Consider the following 26,202-nt stretch of genomic DNA (forward strand, 5'->3'; position numbering starts at 1 on the left):
ATCGTTCTCAGTTCTCAGAACCATGTCTGAGTTCTTCTAAATCACTTTCTTGGTTTGGTCTCCCATAAGTTTTATGGGATTATCAAAGATTATAGATAAGGTCCAACATGCTATGAATATACTGCTATTACGAAAAGCATCTAAGTGTTACTAGTTTTCCTGTTGTTAAAGTAAACTGTAATAACTGAATGAACAACCACTTCCTTCATAAATTTTGTCTCTATAATGAGATTATGAAAAAGTGAAGATGTTAGAAAATGTAAAAGCAGACCTAAGAACAGGTAGTCACTTTTTAGGAGAATATAGACGATTAAAACACACAAACACACACAGTCTCCATTTTGTAGTGTATTTAATAAACTATCCACATCTCAGGATATATAAACATTTCCATCAGATTAACAGAAAGCAAATTTATGAACTAATAATAGGTCTAAAGGATACAGTTATATATTTGAGTAGATTCACTGAGTCACTAAGGAGGTAGTAACACAGTATGAGAAAATTCACTTTCTAAAGTTCCTGAAGTGACCTACATATTTTTATTATTAAAATGTACTAAAACGGGTTTTTATAATTTATATTTTATTTTCAAAACAGATTGTGAAGTTAGCGCTGTGCCTCATTGTGAATGGTATTTTCTGCTTTATTTTGATTTTCAGCATCAATAGGATGCGGTGCTCTTCCTAGAAGAAACTGTTCCCATTTGGGAATATATTCTTTTACTGATGCCCAGTAAAGAGTCTGGAAAAAAAAAAATCCAAAAGTAAAAAGCATATCAAGCAATTGAACTTGGCTCTTCATATTAGTCTAAATGTTTATGTGTGAGTGCATGTACACACACATGTAAAATGCACTTCCTCCACAGAATATTTTATGTTAATTTAAAAGAAAATTCTGGCTACTTACTAGTGTTAATTTTTAAATTTCTCAGTAAAACCAGAATCTGGCAGAATGACAGGTTTTAGAATTTTATTGTGATTTTACACGCCCTCTTGTGGCCAACCTTGTGATTATTACCAGTAGTAAAACTTAGGGTAACATAAAATAGTCCTATATAACACTTATATCATTAAGTGTTTTTTTGTTTGGTTGGTTTTTTGTTTTTTGTTTTGGTTTTTGGGCCACACCTGGCAGTGCTCAGGGGTTACTCCTGGCTGTCTGCTCAGAAATAGCTCCTGGCAGGCACGGGGGACTATATGGGACACCGGGATTTGAACCAACCACCTTAGGTCCTGGATCGGCTGCTTGCAAGGCAAGCACCGCTGTGCTATCTCTCCGGGCCCCTCATTATTAAGTGTTTTTAAGGTTCCAACTCTTCATACCAAATAATTACCCATACTGAAACTACTACAATAAAATGACTAAATATGAAAAGCTTATTTAGAATTAATAAAATATTTGGGCCGGAGAGATAGCATGGAGGTAAAGTGTTTGCCTTTCATGCAGGAGGTCATCGGTTCAAATCCCAGCGTCCCATATGGTCCCCCGTGCCTGCCAGGAGCAATTTCTGAGCCTGGAGCCAGGAATAATTCCTGAGCACTGCCGGGTGTGACCCAAAAATCACCAAAAAAAAAAAAGAATTAATAAAATATTTGACCTGGAATGAGATCAGGAACTGAGTTCTAACTAATAAATATTCAGATAGTATGGCCATTTCATTTTGACTTATGACTGAAACTCAAAACTGTTCAACTTTGTATCTATGCATCTCATAGTGATTAAATTAAAAAAATATTATGAGAAGGTTGCATGGGTGAAGTGGGGTGTTCTTGTTATGAGTGAAACCCAACTACAATTATATTTGTAATCATGTGTTTAAATTATTTAATTAAAAATATTTAAACAAACATAAAGTGAATCTACTAAGTCTTTTAGATCACTTGATAAAGATAAACTAATTTATTCTAAAATATTTTATATGATGAAAAATATATCACCTAATTATGCTCAAGTCTAATAAATTTTCAAGGTGCCGTAGTATTAAACTGACTGTAGCACTCAATAAGTGATAGAAGCTTATACATCACTACCATAGTATATCTATGGGGTTTTAAGATTTCTTAAACAACTGTCCAATAAAAGGCAAAGAAATCCAAATAGTCAGAAGACCCCTGTGACTGGTGAATTTTATTTTTGGAAATACAGCCCAAAGGGTAGGTAATGTTAGGGACATTAGGTAATGTTAAGAAACCATAATTATTTTCAAGAGAATTTACAAAGGAACAAGGCTTCTGGAATTGGAAATGGTGAGATTTTACTTATCTGTGTAATTGTGCCTGTGGTCTGAGAAACAGCCCAACATACTTCAAATAAATGTTACCCTACTGCTCAAGACAAGCTAAGAAAAATATCCATGAAGGAATGTAATTGGGAGTTTATCCACTATTTATGGATGGATTAACTCCTATTATGGGCAAAGTAAGGTTTTGGAGACTTCAAAAAAGAAAAACACATGCCCAAGGAACAATTTTGTACCAATTTTTTTTCTGTCCTCTATCATTATCTTACTACTACAGATGACCTAGAAAATTAAGGAATACATTATTAGCCTTTAATTTTAATAAGTTTACATCTATGATTGGAAGCAAGAAAAATTGTATTTGAAAATGACTGAAAATGTAAAAGAGCAAACTATTCTGTAATATATTCCCTTTCTTCTCAAATCATACTCATACCAAAATAGTGAATTTTTGCCAGCCATTTTCTCAAGTCTTTTCTTGAATTGAGCAAAACAAAACAGACAAAAGCTATACTGCAGCTCATGAGAGTAGGCATTTAAACGGTGTTGGTTTTGGTGAAGGTACTAAAGTGCTACTTCTAACAGCAGACAGCAGAAAAAGCAATTCACTGAGACATGCTGTCATCCTACAATTCAGTGCATATTGTCTGCTATGGCTTCCCAGGACAGTTGTTTCTAATTGAATAGCTGAAAAGATGCAGGATTTTTATAAAATTTTCACTTGATAATAACATTTTAAAATTGAATCTTACATAGCATGGTGGACACACCAGAGAGACTGAATTATTTTACTCAACAAACTTGGAAATGCCCATACGGGATCAATGGCTTATAATGCACTACAATTACAATGGGATCGCTTCTATTATATTTGCTCCTTAAGATTCTCACCTCAAGAGAAACCACCTCAAGTGGTAGAGATGAGTAAATCCCAGTATGTAGAGATTTTTCTGCTACATCTATATCCTGTAATAGATAGTTAAACACAATGTTATTACATAACACAGAATCAAATGTTAGCTGAAATAGCAATGTCCATATCCTAATTTTCTCATACTTTCCTGGATACCCCATTTGAATTTATGGGAGGGCATCAAAGTAGGAGGCATGATAAATGCTCATTAACTAGTTCCAAAAAAAGAGTACAAGGTTTCTAAGTTTTAATAATAGGTATATATGTGAGGTGAGGTGATAATGGTGAGTCTTCTTTTTTAATTAAAAACATAATTTCTTGGGGACTTGAGGGACAAAGTAATTGTACATGGATTCTGTTTTATTTATCTTAATGTTCAAAGTTCAAAGTAAAGATATCAGCAAGGGGACTTCTTCTGAGAATTATGTTATGGGTAATTGTCCTTCCACTGTAACTTCACCTTGTCCTCTTTCTTTGCATCTTTGTTCTCATAATTAAAAATAAAAAATAAAAAAAAACATAATTTCTTTAAGCACCATGATTAAAAGCATGTTTGCAACTGGGTTTCAGCCATAAAATGCACACACACACACCCTTCACCAGTACAACTTTCCTGCCACCAATGTCCCCCATCTCCCTTGTCCCCCATCTATGTTCTACCTTTTTATTTTAAATAGCTGGTAACCATCAGTAACTTTTGCAAAAAAAAAAAAAAAAGTTTTTTTAAAACAGGTCCAAGTAGTTCTAATATCATCTAATAATAGCCAGATATTTAGATACTAAAGACAGATATTTAGATCCATGTTGTGCTAAACTTGCAAGTAAACAGTTTAAGTAAGAAAAAGAGCTCTAAGGGTTGCATTCAATTCTCATACTGTAAGACAGTGGATCAGCAGAAGGCCCCCTACCCCTCCCTGTCTGGTGGATAATGCTCCCAATCAAAAGCAAACATAATAGAGAATTCCAGTGTGTCCAAATCACATAATTGTATATTAGGGTTACACATTTCATTTATTAAATATTCCATTAATTTTTTTTGGCCACACTTGATGGTACTCTCAGGGCTTTAGGCATCACTCTCGAAGACACTTAAGGGGGGCATATGAGGTACTGGGGTCGAATCTAGGTTGGCTACATACAAGGCAAGTGCCCTATCCTCTGTATGCTCCAGCTCCTCCATTTAAATTTTGTAAAATCATAAATATACCTAATACATTTTAAAGTTCAGTGAGGTACTGCAGTCCTATACAACAAAAATCTTGTACTAGCTGGCTGTTTTTTTCTAGTACTAGATTTCTAGGAAATTTCAATGGCATGTTTTATTGCTAGGTTATATTCTATTGATAGTATTCAAGCATCATATATAATTTGTTGTTTGACTTACAGATGTATAAATTTTATCTTAAGACTGTATAAACATGGGGTAATTAAACTTACTTCATCCCTGGGAAAGGCCTTGATTATCAAGTACATTTCCAGAAATTAAAAACTCTATTGTAACTGAAACAGTTGAACTCTGTTTAAATCTTCCCCAAATCAGCACTGATGTTGTCTTGAGCTTGCTTATGTTTGTCAAGTTCACAGAGGCCTTGGTTGAAGGCCATGTAAATTTTCTCTCCTGTGAGCCTCGTAAGTAGGTAGAAAAGAGAAAGTTCTTTGATCCATGTATAAGCGCTGGAGCAGTCTAAGTACAGGGCTGTTGGACAGACGGAGAGAGATGGAAAAGGGCGTGGGAGTGGGGTGTGAAGAAGCCAATGCTGAACAGGAGAAAAGAGATAGCAGATGGTAGCAGCAGGAGCAAGGAATGGGTGTGAAATGTAAAAGGGAAAAACAGGAAATTCCCTAAAGGGACTCCCCAAAGTTGCACAACCATTAATGCACCTGCTGTCTAGGAGAAGGTGATTTGAAGGGGAAAAAAACATCAATTTAGGGATTAAAAAGCCCGTCTATTAGCATGTCTCTACCATACCAGTTTACAGTTGAGATGTATGTGACAAGCTTTTGGTGCTGATGCTAGAACAGACACAGAAGACTTATGAATCTTTTGTAATTATGAGATTTTATGATATTAAAAAATAGGTTTTACTTTTTTAATTCATACAGAACAAAATCACAAGCTCAATTATACCATTATTCTAAGAATAGCTACAAGTTATTAGTGGCAGATCTAGATACCACTAATACTACTACTATTAGATCAAATTATAAATACTTTTGTCCCCAGAATGAAGGGCTGAATAGAAGTAGGGTTACAGTGCAAGTCTTCCAAGCTGCTTATGCTGGCTCAATCCTGGCACCACATTATCCTCCAAGCATGGTCTGGGATGCCCTGAGCACCCCCCAAGGAGGTAATGCAGGAACCAAACACCACTGCATCCTCAACAGTCAACACCCTTGTATTAAACACTGAACCACCAGCCCAGTTAGCTCAAAATCATAATGAGGGGCCCCTAGACTTCCTGAGCACCAATTGGGAATCTCTCCTTCAGAAAAAAATCCCAGAGTGAGGAAAACATGCCAGTAGAAATTCAAGGCATGCATGATAAAGCAGGTTAGAAACTATAATCTTCAAAAAGGGTTATCACCTCTCAAGAAAACTTTTTCCTTAAGTAAGATTTCTATTACCCTCAGGTGTTTTGTTTACCTCTCTGATTCCTTCTCCATTTCTCTTCTGTCTTTGTGTATGTGTGTGTGTGTGTGTGTGTGTGTGTGTCCATGCATGCTTGCACGTATGCACATGCACTTAGCCATGCTCAGGGTTTACTCCTGGCTCAGCATTTAGTAATTACTCCTGGAGAACTCAGGGCATCATATGAGATGCCAAGGATTGGACCCGAGTAGAATGCATGCAAGGCAAGTGCCATACTTGCTGTACTATCACTCCAGCACCTCCATTTCTCCATCTTAATCTTAAACAGACAGCAACAAAAATTCAAAAGCAATATAACAAGGGAACTGACTCACACAATTGAGTTGGGAGGTCGGCTATTAGAGGGAGAAGAGGGAGATAGAGAAGGGAGATGGGTGTAGTGTCAGCATTATGACAATGAAAAACCATTATAATAGTATTATAAGCCAAAAGTAAATTAATAAAACATTTTATATTGTGACATCTTTCATCTTTTTACTTTTCATAAACCCTACAAGATGGCTTTTTTTTTCTCTAACTTCAGCTAGTACTTTAAGAGGGGTAGATAACTTTTCTTCCTGGATTTTTGTATTCTAATGAAACTAAGCTCATCTTCCTACTGAATGTAGTGAATGAAAATGAGAATTCTATTCTCCCAGAAATCTATCCTGTATTCTTTACCTTCAAGTTTCTTCATTCTGGTCATTTACAATTACAAAATGCCACTGATTTTCCTTCAGGATGCCTCTGCTAGCCTGCCTGTCCATATATAACATTGCCAGCACTATGGTCTTATTATTCACTTACTACTTCAACAAATATTTTTGGAATACCTTGACTCATGCCTAGACTAGCTCCCATTGTATATTAATCCAAGCTTAGTATAAAACGGATTCAATTAGCAGGAAAAATTTTTTTTTATTTTTTTCTTCCCAGATTTAAAATGAAAAAGGCCTTATTTTACCCAGAGGACGAAGTACAAAGTCTTTAGTTTGGTTGATAGGAGAATTTTGAGGGGCAAAAGGAGCCTTACTTGGTGGTGCTAAAGTCTTACTCCTGGCTCTGTTTTCACTCCTAGTGGTGCACAGGGGACCAGGACCATTTGTATAAGTAGTACCAGTGGGGTGGAATCCAGGATGGTTGAGTGCTAGGGAAGTGCCCCACTTGCTGTTCAATTGCTCTGGCCCCTGACATCAGACTTTTGTAGCAGTTGCATTCTAATACTTCTTTATATATCTTTAGCAGTTATCAGAAACCAAACAATCTTTAAAGCAAGACACTACCCAGATAAGTACTTACGAATAGTAAGTACTATTCATTTAAATATCTATTCAGTGAATAAATGACTGATTATAAACAAAAAAAGTTGTTTAAACATTGATAGGATGGGTTTGCTTATTTTTGTTTTTGTTTTTGTTTTTCCAAGCTCATGTTTACTCTTAAACCCTTATCTGTTTGTTCTCAGGCTTTTCCACTCTGGAGAAACTCAAGTTTTCTCTTTGAACATGCAATCCTCTTTTTGCTCTCCTCTCACACTAATCTAAATAAATTTCTTTCAATAAAAACTATTTTGCTTCACTATAAAAACAAAAAGTTGATAGGAAGAGAAAAGCAAATAATAAAGAGGAGGAAGAAAGACTCATTTTACCTAACAATGTCTTATTATCTTGATTATAGTTAGGCTACTAGCCTTTCGAAGAACAAATTTTAAGTAGGTGGCTCCCAAGGTCCAATCTAGTGAACAAAATACTGTATTCCAGACTGGAAAGCTTGTAGGGGTCTGTGGCCAGTGGTTCAGTTGAAGGCCCTGAGAATCTGATACTGCTAGGCACTTGCAGTGCCAGCGATATCTGGATAACATGGTGGTCCTGGGGTCTTTTAGGGCTACACTTGGCAATGCTCAGAAGACCATGTGGTGATAGGCATTAACTGAGTTTGGGCACATGTTAAACATATGCTGTAACTGTAGTAGTAATCCCCAGCACAACAGAAAATTAAAAAGAAAAATCCAAAATTGAACACAAAATTAAATAAATCTAAGTGTCTCTAGGTTGTGCCATAAATACACAAGAAACCATATATTGTCTTAGAATATATATGATTTTTTGGGGGGGTTGGGAGTGTTTGGGCCACAATGGTAGTGTCCAAAGCCAACTTGCTTTTCACTCTGCTCAGGGGTCACCCAGGGTTCTTGGGGACCATACTTGTGCTGGCAATTGAATCAGTGTCTGCCACATGCAAGACAAGTGCCTCATCCCTGTACTAGTTTTCTGGTCTGGAAAGCAGAATTTTGATTGAGCATTCTTAATAGGAAAATAAAATAAAAAATTGTAATAAGTATCTTACTGAAATCATTCTCAGTAATCCTATTGTTAGTGGTCGTAATGTCTGAAACAGCAAGAAATATGTAGCTACATGTGTGTGAAAAATTCTTAGGTAACAGATATTTATGGTTTTAGAAAAAGGGGTTCAGAGGTAAAACAAATTATTCTGTTTCATTTTGGTTCCATATCCAGTGGTGCTCAGAGACCCTCAAGCCATCCAGGAGTGATCTCTAAGTGTAGAGCCAGGGGGTAATCCCTGAGCATGGCCCAGTGTGGCTCCAAAACAAAATATAACACAAATAAAAATATTTATCAATCTGGGGGCCTGAGAGATAATACAGCAGGAAGGGTTCTTGTCTGGAAAACAGATGACCCAAGTGCAATCCCTGGCATCCCATATGATCCCCAGCATGCCAGGAGTAATTCCTTAGTACAAAACTAGGAACAACCCCTGAGCACTTCTGGGTGTCGATCAAAAGCCAAAATATTTGTCAATCTTGAGCAGAGAGATAGCTCAAAGGACTGGAGTGAGGCCCAGTTTCGTTCACCAGTGCTACCTAATCCTTTGAATAATACCAAGAATGACTCCCCAGAACTAAGCCAGATAAAAGCTCTACTCACTGTATATCTTTATGCATCTCTCCCCAGTGGAATACATTTTAAGTGAAAATTTAAATATTGTAACTGAATTAGAATTTCTGACTTGAATTCATGGTGTATTTTATCTTTAAATTGCTATAAATACCTCTACTACCTAGACAATGGGATTTTGGAGTTTGTTTTGGGACATTTATCCAGGGATACTCATGGCTTACTTCTGGCTCTGCACTTGGGGATAACTCCTAGTAGTACTCAAGGAACCATAAGGGGTGTCGAGGACCAGATCCTGGGTTTTAAACATAGTTCCCACCTAAAGGATACAAAGTTCCTTGAAGAAATGGTCAGTTCCAAGTAGCAAATGCAGGTTATAAGCCTGGAAGATTTTAGCAAGCCAAAGGCATTCAGAAGCTAACTTAAAGAAATTTCTATAGGTCAATTTGAACAGAAATAAAAATATAAATTGCAAATGGATTTAAACATTTCAAACCCAAGATATATATGTATATATGTTTATATGTAGCAATACTATACATAACTGCTCAGTTTTGGAGTACAATAGAGAATGAGTTATTATTTTGAAAACTAAATATAGAAAAATACTGGGATAGATAGTACAGTGGTCTTGCCTTGCACATAGCCAGCCCATGTTTGGAGTTTACCTAAACACAGCTGGATGTTTTCCCCAACAGAAAAAAAAATGAAGCCCTTTATATGAATAAACTACTTTTCCCCTAAAATATATTGTAGTAAAACCAGATAATTGATAAGGTAAAGTTTCTCTATTCTATTAGGATATAATTTCAGAAGAATAAAAGAGTTGAGTTATGTTTTTGAAAGTCCTAAAAATATATAGTTAGATATAGTGGTGAACAATGACTAACATTTTCCAAATAGAGACAACTAGGCATTATGGGCTTGTATTTTTTTCCCCCAAAATACTGGATGTGAATCTATGTTGACAATAGTACAGACCTTTATTTATATCTGTACTAGCAATGTAGCAGTCACTAATCTCATGTGGCTCTTTGAAATGTGACAAGTCAAAATTAAGTTGTCAGGGGCCAGAGCGATAGCCCTGGGTATTTGGGTAGGGCATTTGCTTTGCATGTGGCTGACCTGGGTTTGATGCCTGACATCCCATATGGTCCCATGAGCATGCCAGGAGTAATTTCTGAGTGCATAGCAAGGAGTAATTCCTAAGTACCACTGGGTGTGGCTCAAAAACAAACAAACCAAATAAAATTAAGTTGTATGTGTAAAATACTGATATTGAAGACTTTATTATTTGATAACGTTACATTTTAATAAATCTGACTTGTTCTGTAAAGTGGCTTCCAGCAAAGAATTAATGACAGATATACCTTGACTGCATTTCTATTGGTCAGCACAATGCTAGATCTATCAATTTATTTAATAATTTTAGAGAAAAGAATAATAGTTGATAATATTGTATAAGTAGCAATGTCAAAACTCTGAGAAAACTGCTGTCAGAAAGAGGCTGGAGCGATTTTACAGTGGGCAGAGCAACTGTCCTGCTTGTAGTGAATCTGGTGTCAATCCCTAGCACTTCATATGGTCCCTGATATCTCCTAGTCACCACCAGGATCCCTGAGTTTATAGCCAGAAGTAATCCCTGAGAACCATAAAGTTTGGCCCAAAAATAAAAAATAAAAAAAGAGACAAATGATCCAATTTTTTTCCACATTAAGTAGAAATGAAAGAAAAGGGCAGAGGCATTATGTTGAGCAATTTAGGAGACATACCAATTAATGTACTGAATTATTATATTAAAGATTAATTAGAGTATTTGAATTCTGATGGAAATTTTGAGGAAATTGTTATTAATTTCTTATGTTGCTATATAGCATTATTTCTTTTAAAGTCCATCTTTTAGTGATATAAGTGAATTGTGAACAGATATGTACTAAAGTAGTTATAGATAAAACAGTGTGATGCTTGAGGATTAACTTCAAAATAACCTAAGGAAATGGTGTGGAGATGAGAAGACTATATGAAACAAAACTCATTTAGTTTTCTTGTTGTTATTTCTCAGGATGAGAATTTAGATCACAAGTATATGCTTGAAGCTATTCCTTGCTCTAAGCCCAGAAATATTCCCTGGTGATGCTTCAGGAGAAGGTATGTGGTATAAGGTATCAAACCACATAAACATGCAAAGCAAGCACTTTACCTCCTGTACTATCTTTTCAGTTCCAGGATTCATTGTGACTAATAACTATTGAATAATTTTGATAAGTATATGAAAGTTCATTCCATCTTTTCTTTTTCTTTTTTTTTTTTTTTATCTTTTGATTTTGGGGCCACACCTGGCAATACTCAGGGGTTATTCCTGGCTCTGTGTTTAGAAATAGTTCCTGGTAGGCTTGGGGGACCATATGAGATGCTGGGGATTGAACCTGGGTCTGTCCTGGATTGGCTGCATGCAAGGCAAACACCCTACCTCTGTGCTATCACTCTGGCCTCTCATTTCATCTTTTAAACATATGTTTGATAGTGTATGTAGGGGAAAGAAAGAGCAGTACTCAGAATTCAACCTAGGGTCTTAGGTTTAGCCTCTTATTCGTTTGTTTGAGGTCAGGGCTAGTGGTATTCACAGTTAGTCCTGACTCTACATTGGGGCACTGCCAATAATGTTTGAGGGGACATATACAATGCCAGAAATTGACCCCAGGCCTGTACATGTGCTCTGTCTGTTGAGATATCTCTGCAATCCAGGCTTGATATTTTTAACAATTAACTTCCAGTCTGGATAATGATGTAAATGTTACTCTATGGCCCAATATAGTAATATAGTAACAACCTATTAAAATTATTTGACTGAAGATTAAAATAGATCAAATATGAGCACAAGACAAGAACTGAGATTGTTCAGTCATCTTCCCTAATCAAGCAATATATATATATATGTATATATATATATATATATCTTTTATATATGTAAATAGATGTAATTTGAATCTGGCATGCTAAGGTTAGTTCTCAATCACTTAACTTGATGGGGGGCCAATTTCTGAAAAAAAATTTTTATTAAAGTATGAGATACAACTCATTGGTACAAACACAAATATTCAGGGAAGTTGCTGCTTAATGAAGAAAATGAGACATGTGGAGAAAATAGGAGTTATGGCCTTATAAGAGGAGTCACTGGCCATCCAGTATAATATTTTGATGAAGTTATTGCTCCATGAAAGCATGCTAGAGTCTTTTCAGTGTGAGTAATCACTCTATATTTAATCTGCTCTAGTGCTTTCTTATTTTTTTCTCACCATGGAGTATTTGTCCATCTTTCACACCAGATGTTTGTTATCACAAAGTTGCTTTTTTGGCTAAAATTAAATACTGTGAAGAGGAAGGTAGAAAATGAAACAAGTTATAGCCTGAAAAATAAAGAAAATTCTCTCCTATTTTTCTAAGTCTATACCCATTACATCAACGTTTTTGAAAGACAGAAACATATTGTTTTATTAATACTAATGAAAAAACATTCAACTTGTTTTCAAAGTCCACTAGACTTCATATTTAACTAAATCCTCACTTTATATTGATATATCTATTCTGTAAGTAGTATATTTAAATCTTTGAAAAAATTAGTCTCCTAATTCTCTCTTTTAAACTTCTATTTGGCAATCTTGAGTTGGAAGATAGATCAACAGACTGAAGCACAAGGTTTATGTCACGAGCTCTGGGTTCAATCTCTGGCACTTGATGGTCTCTTCAACACCACCAGTAAGGACATGGAGAACTGTTTGTGTGCCACCAGAACAATATCTATTTGATATTCCTGCTTTATATAGTTTTCTATACATAGAAAAGTTTCATTGTAAGATGAATTGTTACTGTGCTTTAAGCAGATTTAAAAAATAAATGTGACATAAAAGTATGTTAGAAAAGTAATTCCCAGTCAGGATTAAGGAGATGTTTCCATTTCCTTTTTCCTTTTTTTAATTTTGGGTCACATCTGGTAGTGCTCAGGGGCTACTCTTGGCTCTATGCTCAGCAATTGTCCCCGGCAGGCTCGGGGGACCATATGGGATGCTGGGATTCAAACCACTGTCCTTCTGCATGCAAGGCAAATGCCCTACCACTATGCTATCTCTCTGGCCCCAGATGTTTCCATTTCAACATTCTCTAATATCTCCCACTATAGAATTATAAGTATTAATATCAATAATATGCACATCTTAAAAGCATTTCCATATCTTTTATAGCTATTGTTAATAAGAATGCATACATTTTAGCTCTCTAAACTTACTAGAATTTTTTATACTTATCCTATGCCTATACATAATACACTAGCTTAAATTTTTTTAAATTATTTTCTAAGTATTTAACTATATCTTTTGATTCTTTTTTTTTTTTTTTTTTTTTTTGGTTTTTGGGCCACACCCGGCGGTGCTCAGGTGTTACTCCTGGCTGTCTGCTCAGAAATAGCTCCTGACAGGCACGGGGGACCATATGGGACACCGGGATTCGAACCAACCACCTTTGGTCCTGGATCGGCTGCTTGCAAGGCAAACACCACTGTGCTATCTCTCCGGGCCCATCTTTTGATTCTTAAAGCAGTAACACAGCAGGAAGGGCATTTGCCTTGCATGTGGTCAACCAGGTTCATCCCTGGTATCCCATATGGTCTTCCAAGCATGCTAATAATGATTTATGAGTACAGAATCAGAAGTAATACCTGAGTGCTACTGAGTGTGGCCCAAAGTAAAAAACAAACAATCCCTCGCAAAACAACAACAACAAAAAATCTTAGTGTCATCTTCTTTTTAAAATTAAAACTTATTCTCTTTTAGTTTTTATTGTATTGGTCAAAATGTGTAAACAATAGCTGATAGAAAACACCATTATCTTGTTATTATTTTATAGGAATATATATTTTATAGGAATATTTCCAAGTTTTAATGGAACCATTTTAAAAAATATATGTATATATACATATGTGTGTGTGTATGTGTGTGTGTGTGTGTGTGTGTGTGTGTGTGTGTGTATACATACTTGGTGGGGACACATGCAGCAGCATTCAGGTTACTCCTGGCTCTGCACTCAACTCAGGCAGGCTCAGGAGACTATAGGATGCCAGGGATTGAAGCCAGGTTGGCCACATGCAAGGCAAATGCCCTTCCCACTATGCTATTGCTCCAGTCACTTTTAAAATGTTTAATTAATTTTAAAGAGTTAGTTTTTAAGAGTAATGCCAGTATTTTCTGATATTCCCAGTGTTGTTTCACCATGCTTACCATGTGAAGATCCCTGATATGAAAGGTATGCCATTTCATTATCTTTGCTCCTTCAAGTATTTGCAATGAGAAAATATACTTTGATAGTTGAAGGAAAAACACCATATCAAGGTATCTCGAGACTATAAAAGCAGGCTGACTATCTTTTTTTTTTTTTTTTGGTTTTTGGGCCACACCCAGTAACGCTCAGGAGTTACTCCTGGCTATGCGCTCAGAAGTTGCTCCTGGCTTGGGGGACCATATGGGACACCGGGGGATCGAACCGCAGTCCGTCCAAGGCTAGCGCAGGCAAGGCAGGCACCTTACCTTTAGCGCCACCACCCGGCCCCTGACTATCTTATAAATATGATGATTTCTTTACTATTTTCCTTGCTTCTTGTGCTCTGTTCTCCCATGCATCCAATAGTAAGTGTATCAATCAAGCTTACATATCTACTCATATTTGGTCTATAATGTCTCTATTTGTTCTGCTTACAAACAGTAATATTCTATTATATAATTATATATAATATAATATTCTAATTATTATTATAATTTCTATATCAATGAGTTGGTTTTATAACGTATATACCCAATCTTAATTCCTATGATTTGCCAAGCTAGTTAGTGCCAGGATCCATGACCTGGCACTATAATATATAGTATATAATATATAATATACTATAATAGGACTATTCAATTCTTTTCTTGGCTCTTCTGTAACAATTCAGCAGCATTCCTTGCTTTCTGTCTATTCAACCCCAGAGCTCCCAATTCAATTCTATCTAAGTCTTCACTATTCTGGCCCTCAATAATTCTTTGTTTTCACAGTTACTAAGTAGTTCAGGAGATTTCATGTTTGATGACACAAAGTTTTCTATTTGTGTGATAACCTATACTAATGAATAAGCCTATAAGTTCCTTGAACTTGGACTTCTACTTATTTTGTTGATCTCACTTTCTGCCCAGAACTAACTCAACAGTAAGGACCTACTGGGCATTCATTAGTTATTTGCCCATTAAAAAGAAGATGCCTCAAAATTAAAGAACCTGTCACCTACAGTTGAGTCTTCTAATTTAGTTTTTCTGACTTTTCACAGCAAAGTCCAGATTATCCTATGTATTTCCATTTAAAAATAAATATTGCAAACACCATTGGGCAAGTAAGACATATGGCAATATAGAATGCTTTGGTAGCACTATGGCTGTGACTTAAATTACTGTGGATCAAACTGCCAGAAGCTGAGAAGATAACTGAATTTTCCTCTTCCTTTATCCTCTAGTGAGGACAGAAGATAACTATATCATGCCTATCGATGAAAATATTTAACAATAAAAACTGAAAACACTGCTTTATAACTTAAATAATATAGCCTTACTACCAAATGTTTTAGTCATAGGATCTCTTGGAAGCTTCAATGGAAGCAAACTTTAGGGTTTTAATTATGGATGAAGCCATACAATTCTGGAAGCAAAGTATAGCAAGCAGCCAAAAACGTTGCACATATGATTTTACTACAAATGGGCACATTGGCCAAATGGTGAGGCCCTGCGCAATTGCACAATTTGACCACATCCTTCATCATCACCAAAAGAGATGTGGGAAATATGTTATGTAGGATGCTAATTTTATGAGTTAACTGTGACCCCTACTAGTAGGTCAAAATCCAATTACATGATTTTTTTAATATATTAAATAATTTTGAACTTGATCTAAATACATGACAGGAACTTCATGGTGTTTTATGTCTTACTAATAAAAAAGGATAAAATATGGAAGGCTGCATCTTGTATTTTTTTTCTCGTACAAATGTAAACTTAAAGATTCCTTCTGTAGACATCGACTTTTCTCATAAATGTAAGTATTTATCTCCTACAAAATTCAGGTTATTTTTTATTTAAGGGGAAAAAAGGCTGGATCCAGTGATCTAGCTCAGTGGTAGAATATATGAATGAGGCCCTAGGTTTGCTCACTAGCACTACTAAAAATGAAAAAGAAAAAAATGAAATCACTAATTCCTACAAAAAGGAATGACAAGACTTTTATAACTAACAAGTTCATATATGAAGTTTATGAACTTAGCTTTATAAATTCTAATATTACTCAGAACAAAGAAATTACTAATATCTTTTTGGAAGGTGGGGAAAAACTATACACTCAAATTATGGAAACTTACCTTTAAAAGGCTAAGGTTCCTTTCAAAAGCAGTCTCAGCTGCTTTCATCTGAAATGTCTTTTTCTTGTTTTGATCTCCAGATTTATTCTCCATTTGTTGAAGTAGCAGTAATTTTTGTAATATTCTAAAACAAAAAAATATATTAAGTATAAAAACATTTTGTTTGATCAATATAAAATACTTTATTTTTTTTTTTTTTGGTTTTGGGGTCAAACCCGGCAGCGCTCAGGGGTTACTCCTTGCTCTATGCTCAGAAATCGCCTCTGGCAGGCACGGGGGACTATATGGAATGCCTGGATTTAAACCACTGACCTTCTGCATGCAAGGCAAGCGCTTTACCTCCATGCTATCTGTCTGGCCCAACACTTCTTTTTTTATTATTTTTTTTTATTTTTTGGTTTTTGGGTCACACCCGGCAGGGGTTACTCCTGTCTCTATGCTCAGAAGTCGCCCCTGGCAAGCACAGGGGACCATATGGGATGCCAGGATTCAAACCACCGTCCTTCCACATGGAAGACAGACGCCTTACCTCCAAGCTATCTCTCCAGCCCCAACATTTCATTTAATGGCACTTACTTCAACCAATTTTGAAACTCAATTATTTAGGTCAAAAATATATGTAAATGTTCAAGTGGACAAAATCGGTTTTATTTTCATGAACATGTATGCCATAAATACATGCTCCTGTTTTTTCAGTGCCACTGGTCCTTTGAAATTATTTTAGCATGTTGAAAGTATGTTTCAATTTTTTTGGTGAAAATGCAAACTGTAATACATATCCCTTTGTACACATACTTATATATACCTCACCAGACACATACATTGATATAACTTGCTATACGAAACCTTCTGCTTAACACTTCAATACCCCTGAATCTCATGTTACACATTTAGAATTGTGCTAAACTTCCATATGTTGGAAGAAGCAATAAAAATATTTTTTCCCTCTTTTTCCAAGAGCAAGATGATGGTTCCATATATGAGTGAGAGGCTCTGTGTATGTATGCTTGCTCACAACAAGGTAAAACAGTAATTGAAGAAAAATGTAAAAAGTTGTAAGCAAATGATTAAACTAAATTGTTGAGTATAAAATGCTTTATAGGTTTTTAACTGGTCCAATGCTAATTTTACACGTTTTTAGTTCTTTTAAATGACAAGAAAATATCGAATGGTTAAAAAAAATTGTATTCATAGCATCTAATTATTTTTTAAATAATTAGATATATTATCAAACATGGGTGCATAAGGCTCTTCTTAATAATATAATTAAAACTGATATCTTTGAGTGGTTAATTTTTGGTAAGAAAAGTATCTTAGAAGGCCTGGTAAGTAAAGACAAGGATAACAAGAGGCCACACACAGAGAAGAAGGTTTACTACTAAATATAAGTACAGTATTGGTTATATAATTTTCCAGGCTCAGAAGAAATAAAAATATGGAACCACTTGTCTAAAATTATGAATTTCAAGATGGTAACATTAGAGGATTAAATCAAGTAAGAGCTTGTGAACAAATGAAACAAGCCAATTGAGAAGAACCATGTAGAACTTAGAAAGAATAAAGGTTGAATTTATTTACATGTTAGTAGGAAAAGTAAAATTATAGACCGGAATTATACCTTTTATTCTTTGTTTTAATAGATAATAACAATCTCTAACACTCTTTTAAGTGTAAAAAAATGTATTTTTTGTTTTGTTTTTGTTTTGGGGCCACCCGGTGATGCTCAAGGGTTACTCCTAGCTATGGGCTCAGAAATCGCTCCTGGCTTGGGGGACCATATGGGACATTGGGGATGGAACCAAGGTCCATCCTGGGTCAGCCACGTGTAAGACAAATGCCCTACCACTGCACTACCACTCTGACCCCTTAAGTGTAAAAAATTTAAATGATACACTTTCAGAATTTCTTTTAGTTTTAGGGCCATACCCAGCTGTGTTCAGGGCTTACTTCTGGCTTTGTACTCAAGGGACATATGTAGAGCTGAAAATCAGTATTTTAGGCCAGTGTTTTACTGCCTCTACTACCGCAACATTTTCAGAGTTTTAAGTCTGTCTGAGCACACAGTATTTTACTAATAAAGCTACTACTATTTACACACTTATATCAGCATTTTAAGGCAAACTGATATTTCTTTATGTCTCATAGAAAGGTCAGTTTCTTAAGCAATCAAGGAAGAGATCTTTAATCAACTTTCTGTCAAATAATAAACACTTACTGCAGGGGTCTCAAACTCAATTTACCTGGGGGCCGCAGGAGGCAAAGTCAGGGTGATCCTTGAGTGCAAAGTCAGTAGTAAGCCTTGAACATTGGGGGGTGTGACCCAAACTAAAACAAAACAAAACAAAAAAAGATTCCTCTAGAGCAGGGCCACAGAATGTTGTATGGAGGGCTGCAAACGGCTGGCATCCCACGAGTTTGAGACCCCTGACTTAGTTACTTCTACCACATAACTTCTACTTTACATCTGATCATTTTAATACCTCAGCCAACTGATTTTCCCAGAAGAAAAAAAACTTTAGCTATAATAATATATAAAAATAAATGAGTAGGGGCCGAAGAGAGAGCATGGAGGGTGTTTGCCTTGCATGCATAAGGATGGTAGTTCGAATCCTAGCATCCCTTATGTCCCCCAAGCCTGCCAGGAGCAATTTCTGAGCATAAAGCCAGGAGTAACCCCTGAGCGCTGCCTGGAGTAACCACCCCCCCAAAATGAACGAGTACACTTAAATGCAATTTTCCCCAATAATGCATAGTTTTTCCCAGGTCAGCTGCATCCAAGAATGCCATGAATCAAGTAAATTCAACATTTTTCATGTTCTCCTCTCTTTTACTCCCTCACACTTTAACCTGAACCAGAATTCAAAACAAGCAGCTGGTATTAAGACTCGTAAACATTTTATTGAATCAACAGAAAGTAAAAAAAAAAAAAAAAGTATTTTATAAAAGTCTACGTCAACACAGGGATACCAATCCTCACGTATGGGCACACTTCTTAGAAAAGCAAAAAACTACGAGAACCAATTGGAAACTCACAACTTTTTTTTGTTAAAAAGCTGCCCGTCCATGTGTTTCTTCCAAGTATGAAGTATTTTCATATTAACTGGAGGAAAGCACAATTAGATCCATTGTACCTTACCCTAGATGCATTAGACTTTCTTGGAAGGAGTTTAGCATTAGACATTTTCATGTCACACTTGACACTGAACAATTTCACCTGGATGGAAGTTGCTTGGGCCAAAGTTGACAGAGATCTTAGAGAACTGCTCTGAATACTTTGAACCTCAAGGCAAACCATCTGGTCAAATGAAACAAGATAGTGATCACTAATCCTCCTGTGAATGGCCAGTGCTGATAAGAGTTCTTCCTTTCAACACACACACACACACACACACACACACACACACACACACACACACACACACTCTGGTCAAATGAAACAAGATAGTGATCACTAATCCTCCTGTGAATGGCCAGTGCTGATAAGAGTTCTTCCTTTCAACACACACACACACACACACACACACACAGACACACACACACACACACACACACACACACACACACTTTCCTGAGGTCTCCCACCCACCACCTACAAATCCCACCCACCACCTACAAACCCACCCACCTGGAGCGCAGGGCCAGGGTCCTTCGCTGTGTCTGAGTCTCCAGTTCAGCACCGCGGACAGCGCTCGCCGGCCCCACCCCCAGGAAGTCAAGTCACAGCTGTTAGCAGGGTCAAGTCTCGGCAAGGGGCCGTTCTGGGGTTTAGCAACACATTCCGCGCCCTCCAACATCCGTCCCCATCCGTCCCCATCCTACTCCCCTTCCATCCCGAGGAACTTTCCACCACACCCCTGCTCTTCCCCGCCCTGGTCTCAGCCGGAGAGCTTTTGGAGCGTCTGTCTAGGACCCCGAAAGGCCATGGGATCTCCCACACTCACCGGGCGCCACTCTGCGCTCTTCCGGGAAGGCGTCTGTTTCCGCGCCAACTCGGAGGTCTCAGGGCCGGCGGGGGCGTGGCCACGCCGCCATCTTTACGTGTGCGTGGTGACGTTATGACGTCGCCCTGAAAGGCGGAAAAAGTCACTTAGGAAGCCTTGTGTATTTATTTGATAAGGTCCTGGCTGGCTGGAGAACCCAAGTGGTGATAGTTCCAGCTCCTGGTTTTTTAAAGACAGGATTTGCACACCTGAAAGGGGCTTCTGAGGATGAAACGGATTTTGTAGAAGCTACCGTGTGCAAGTAAAATTCCATTCTGAAAAGAATTCAAAGTTTTCTGGACTTTTAAGTTTTATTGATGCCCAGTGGAGCAACTTCAGAGTCAATCTCTCAGAGTTTCCTCTGCTGAAAAAGGCAGCAGAATTGCACCTTGCTTGTAGCTGGAACAGGAATAAGGACAATTCATTATCTTAAGGAGTTTTTGGCATCTTATTTGATTGATTTTCAGCTTTCTTTTATAAACTCATTCATTAAAACTGCACCTTGTACTGTCAGATGAATTTGACACAAAACCAAACTTGGTCGAGTGTTTAGTGCATAGTCTGAAGTCTGCATAGCCTTTAAGTTTCTCACAGCTTGCCTTCTAATGGTGTGAAGTTTTTGTAACATGATCTTAAGTCATGGGTGTAGAAATGAGATGCAAAAGAGGTAATATTCTCTTCTTAAAGGTTATTGAGTTGTAAAGACAGAGTAAGGATTCAAATCCAGGTGTTCAGTTATTCTGTCCCCACCCCAATATCTATGCAAAATTTAGTTCTTGTTTGGTTACCTTTACACTTTATTTTTTTTGCTTGGGAAAATCCTCTTCTCCAGATATTTACATAGGCCCAGTTTCTCATTTCATTAAAGCTTCCTCAAAAAAAAAAATTCCATGGGTCTGGAGCAATGGTGCAGCATAAGGCAGTTTGCCTTACATGTGGCTGACCAGGAAGGATCTCGGTTTGATCCCTGATTCCCTTATGATCCCCCAAGGAGTGATTTCTGAGCACATAGCCAGGAGTAACCCCTGAGCATCATCAAGTATGGCCAAAAAATCCCCACCCCGCAAAAGTATTCTTGGAACCTTCTGCATAAGATCACACTTCCATTTTTCCTGTCCTGTGTCTTATGATTTATTTCTCTCCATAATACGGTACCATCTCACAGTATAAAGTCATTGGTGTATTTGTTTAGCAGTACACCCCCACCTTATAAACTGAATTTAAGAGCAGATATTTTTAAGTCTTATTTGCTGATATGCTCAGCAACTAAAATTGCCTGACATATGCTCAAAAATATTTTGAATGAATGGATAAAATAATATACTTGCAGAAATTATATTAGAATTTATGAGAGTTTAGTTGATTGGATTTTTAATTTAGCTATTTCATAAGCCATTGTAAAGATGAGAAATAGACATTTGAAGGAGTCTTGTGTTCTCTACAGGAAATAGAGCTTTTGAATGATTACAACCATTCTTACAATGAGAATTTTTCTTAGTTTGGTATTGGCTCTTGTAATATAGAAATGAGCGACTATGTGACTAGTCTGTTTAAGTTTGTATAATGACAAAGTTGGAACTAATTCAGCTCATTCAACCTGAGTCAAAGTTTTGTTTTGCTTAATTTCTAGGCATCCAACTGTAGTCAGAGCTTACGTCTGGATCTGTGCTCAGGAATCATCCCTATCAGGGCTCAAGGTATGGTGCTTGATTAGAACTGGGTTGACTATGCACAAGGCAAGCACCCTACCTGTCATAGTATCTCTCTGGCCCAGAGCTGAAATTATTTTAGGTTACAACCTTAGAAGCAAATCAATAAGTACTTTGAAAAATTTCTTGAAGTTTATTCAAAATATTACTTCAAATTTATTTCAGACCATAGGTTTTATTTAGATATATGGTAGAAATTTCTTAGTATATCATAATTATACTTAATTTCTCTCTAAAATATCTGCTGATAGTTCTCCTCATGATCTAGCCTCCTCATGATCCTCCTCCTCTTCTACCTCCTCCTTTTATTAACCTCCTACCTAGAAATATTCTGATAGTTCTCTTTATGATTTAGTTGCCTTCTCTTCCTCTTCCTCCTATTCATTTTCCTTTTCTTCTCCTCCTCCTCCTCCTTTTGTTGTTTTTGGTTGTTTTTTGGTTTGGAGTCACATCTCGTGTTTCTCAGAACTTACTACTGGTTCTGCACTCAGAATTCATTCTCAGCAGTGCTTAGGGGGACTTAAGAGATTGTGGTATAAAACCCTGGTCTGCTGCATGCGGCAAGCACTTTACCCCTCTGCTAAGCTCCTATAGTCCTCAACTATGATTTGTGGCTCCACAGACAATAACAATGTGATACTGTGAGAAAAAAATCTTTAAAACTTGTTCTAAAATATGAGATGTAAACTGAACCATAAAAGATCATGGGTACACCAGTCTACACAGCAGAAAGCTAACCATCTCGGAAGGAGAGGGCAGGCCAAGGCCCCGTCCTCCTGAAGCCAGACTTGCTGCCTCCATCACCTAGATTTATCCTTTTCCCAATGGTCCTGCCTCATCAATGGCTCTTTCTGACACCCTTTGAGAATACTAATCTGACCAAACTTCAGATATGCCAGTTTGGGGGCTGATATCACCAGGGCTTTTGGAACGAGTGTGAGAATACTCACCACCCCAGTCTTCCTTTATTTCTTCATTCTTGAGGCCTGGTAGCTGAGCACATACCCCTAAACATCATAGCATCTATAGTAGTGCTTTGAATCACTGGACAGCTTCATTTGTTTAATGCTGTCATCCCTATAGGCACATGCCAATTTAACAGAACGGACAGCTAACAACAAGAGCTTACTAAATCTCCTGCCATTGTATTAATGACTTCATTGGAAATACAAAAATTTTCACAAATGTGCTTGCTACTGTGCTTTTTCTTTTTTTTTTTTAACTTTATTCTCTTCCTTTTATTTTTTTCTTTCTATTCAATAATGTTGCTTTTACTGTATTATGGAAACACTGTATCTGGAAACCACTGTATTATCATCAACTATGTGGTGCCTTTTCTTTAAATAAGTTTTAAAAACTTGTCTAAAATAAATATCTTCATCTTTATTATCAGTAACTTTTGATTTGCATACCTACTTTACATACCTCGGTGCTGTCTAAAAATCTCTTGAGTAGAAAAAGTTTAAGAAATCCTGATCTAGTCCACAGCTGATTCTTTCTGTAAGAAACCTGGCTGGGAAGGAAGGCTCACTGGCAACTGGATAGGTTATTAGCATGTAGCCTCTGTATTTCCTGGGTAAGTTGTGGGTGCTTTCTGGTGTGAGGTATTCATGGTTTGCCTGCAAATTACTAACATCTATTAAGTAAACTTGTTCCACAATGGGTTATTCTGTAAAAGTGCCATGATGTTTCATTTTTTAATGTCCTAATTGATAACAAGAATTTTCTAATAGTTCTCTTAGCCTCATTTTTAAATATTGCCATTATTTAGAGCATTTATTGTCAGTCCTATAAATATGAATTTATAAATATTTGTATTATAAGTTACTGTCCTAAAGAACCCAGAATCTCGCTGGGCTCTTAGAGAATGAGAGAAGATAACATAAAAATAATTGATTGAGTACTTTTTCTGTATTAAGCACTTTGCAAGAGTCATCTCACCTAATCCTTATATTAGTCCTAAGAGGAAGAATGCTAAACTTTTACTTACTTATTTATATAGCTGAGAAACAGGCTTAGAGAATGATTTACTTAAGATCAGCTTGCTAGTAAATTAATTCCATCTTGTTTGATGTTTGCATTCTAAGAAATGGTTACATTGCAAATGTGTAAAGGCATTGTGCAGATTATGAGTCCTATAAAAGAAAGGAGCATTATGAGTTGGAGTAGTCTAGAATAGATGAAACTTTGAGTTACTGGGGCAAAGTTTTAAAACAGAGGTATGTTTTGGTTATTGGGCATCACAGGTAGGAGAAGCGTAGGGTATGATATCCTAAATAAAGAAGGAACTTCACAGCAGAATATTGTAGACGATATAACTACGGTGAGGGCAGATGGAAAAGAAGAAGCATTAAGGGTAGAAACCTTCCCTCATTTTCCCAATTTTCATATATAAGAGAAGATGAAAATGAGAGTTTGAATGTAATAAAGAAAAGGAGTGGAGAAGGTAAGCCTGATAAGCAGAGAATAGAAGTCAGAATAGAAAAGGAAGATTTGAGGGACAAAAAAGGACATGCTTTAAATGGTAAGAAATGTGACAATCACAGAATCCTTGATAAATCCAGACTCCAAACTGCTAATAGTGAATTCTGTTATAGTTTATATAGAGGTCATAATTTTAGACTGCCCTGGAATTTACTTAGTGTAGAGAAAGAACTTAAGAAATAATGATCTTGTACTTAAAATGGAATTAGTTTTTCTTTCTGTTTCGGAACTTTTGGATGAAATGTGGTAAAGTCAGTCTACTTGCTTTATTCAGTTGCTTTTCTTTACTTTGAAATAAAAGCATTAGAATTTTATCTTTTGCCATAGGCTCTTCTGCTCATCTTGCTATGAAAAAATGTTCTATGCTCAGAATATCTTTGAAGTGTTAAAAATTTACTATTGATGGGTTTTGACCAGAAAGAAATTATAACGAGACTTCATTAGGAGCTTTGTAGGGAGAATCAACTATCATCACTTATTCAATAGCAACAAAAATTAGGCCCTCACACACACTGAATACAGTAGATAAGCATTAGATAAGTCATTATTTTAGGTTGTGGCTATATTATAGACCTTGTAAGCTGAGAGAACAAGGCTATGCTGATAAAACTATGTTTAGTCTTAGAGAGTTTCAGTGAAACTTCGCATATGCCATTTCCTTTTTTGGGAGAACAAAAGAAAACCTTGCTAGTTCTAAAATTCGCATGAGAAAGCTATAGAATTTTCAAATTGAATATGCATACATAATAATTCATAGGAAATTATTTGTATAGTGTATATATAGGAAATATGTATACATTTTACTTTTCAAATTTCAATGATTTAAAATGAATATAATCCTTTTGTTTTAAATTGTCACACTTTCAACTGTGTATAATTGAAAAGAAAACATTTCTTTTGCAATTGTGCCTCCTTGATTTCCCAGAGGCTTTTAATTCATTCATTAGTCTCTCTAGTATTCTTTAACCCAGACGTTTTTTGAAATAAGAATATTTTCATTCGGGGTCGAAGAGATAGCATGGAGGTAAGGCGTTTGCCTTTCATGCAGAAGGTCATTGGTTCAAATCCCGGCATCCCATATGGTCCCCCGTGCCTGCCAGGAGCAATTTCTGATCATGGAGCCAGGAGTAACCCCTGAGCACTGCCGGGTGTGACCCAAAAACCACAAAAAAATTTTTTTTTCATTCATAGTCTTTCTGCCTATTTCTTTTGTTTGTTTGTTTTTGTTGGTTTTTCGGGTCACACCCATTTGATGCTCAGGGGTTACTCCTGGCTAAGTGCTCAGAAATTGCCCCTGTTTGGGGGGATCATATGGGACGCCAGGGGATCGAACCGCGGTCCTTCCTTGACTAGCACTTGCAAGGCAGACACCTTACCTCTAGCGCCACCTCGCCGGCCCCCTTTCTACCTATTTCTATATTTTCTCCACAGGCTTCTTTTCCACCCTTTGGTCTTATAATCCAGTAATAATTTTATTATCAGTCCACTATTGAGTAAACAATTAAGAATATTCATATAGACATAACTCAACTACTTGGTAAGCATGCCAGACTCATATTATCACACATTGAAACTGTGTTTATTAAAAACATGTGAGGCTTTTGCTCCAGCTATATTTTCATCATTATTGTTTGCTATATACACTTAAAAACTTTCAATTGAATATATACTTGCTCTTGAAAAAACAAGAGTTGTCCTTTTACTGTGATGCAATCTTTTGTTTCAGGATCTAATGATGTATGAAAGTATAATCAGAAAAGGCTATATTGATTTAATGTATTAAGGGCAAAATTTAAAACATACCCTCCTACTACACCCCTCTCCTCATTTTCTTTAAATTTGTGAGAAGAGTATAAGAAAATATTGGTCTAGTTTATTTTTTTATTTTTTTTATTTTGGGGGTC

The 26,202-nt window shown here is 36.5% G+C and overlaps 1 protein-coding gene across 1 annotated transcript; it reads right to left on the bottom strand.

The window, feature by feature from the left end:
- Positions 1-521: 521 nt before the first annotated feature.
- Positions 522-16,244, bottom strand: C7H3orf14 (chromosome 7 C3orf14 homolog). The gene is made up of 3 exons (XM_049777279.1): positions 16,126-16,244; positions 3,134-3,208; positions 522-744 (listed from the first exon to the last, which is right to left on the bottom strand). The coding sequence occupies exons 1-3, from the start codon at positions 16,216-16,218 to the stop codon at positions 610-612; spliced, it is 303 nt and encodes a 100-aa protein (XP_049633236.1). The 5' UTR covers positions 16,219-16,244; the 3' UTR covers positions 522-609.
- Positions 16,245-26,202: the final 9,958 nt, after the last annotated feature.

This window comes from Suncus etruscus, chromosome 7 (genome assembly GCF_024139225.1).
Source record: "Suncus etruscus isolate mSunEtr1 chromosome 7, mSunEtr1.pri.cur, whole genome shotgun sequence".
In the NCBI taxonomy this organism is placed as follows: Eukaryota; Metazoa; Chordata; class Mammalia; order Eulipotyphla; family Soricidae; genus Suncus; species Suncus etruscus.

What these genes read in the sequence shown, in the direction of transcription:
- C7H3orf14 (XM_049777279.1), bottom strand. Translation starts at nt 16,218, where the DNA reads ATGGAGAATAAATCTGGAGATCAAAACAAGAAAAAGACATTTCAGATG. An exon ending in GGAACCTTAGCCTTTTAAAG is followed by an intron (nt 3,209 to 16,125) that starts GTAAGTTTCCAT and finishes TATCTATTACAG; the next exon opens with GATATAGATGTAGCAGAAAA. An exon ending in TTGAGGTGGTTTCTCTTGAG is followed by an intron (nt 745 to 3,133) that starts GTGAGAATCTTA and finishes TTTTTTTTCCAG; the next exon opens with ACTCTTTACTGGGCATCAGT.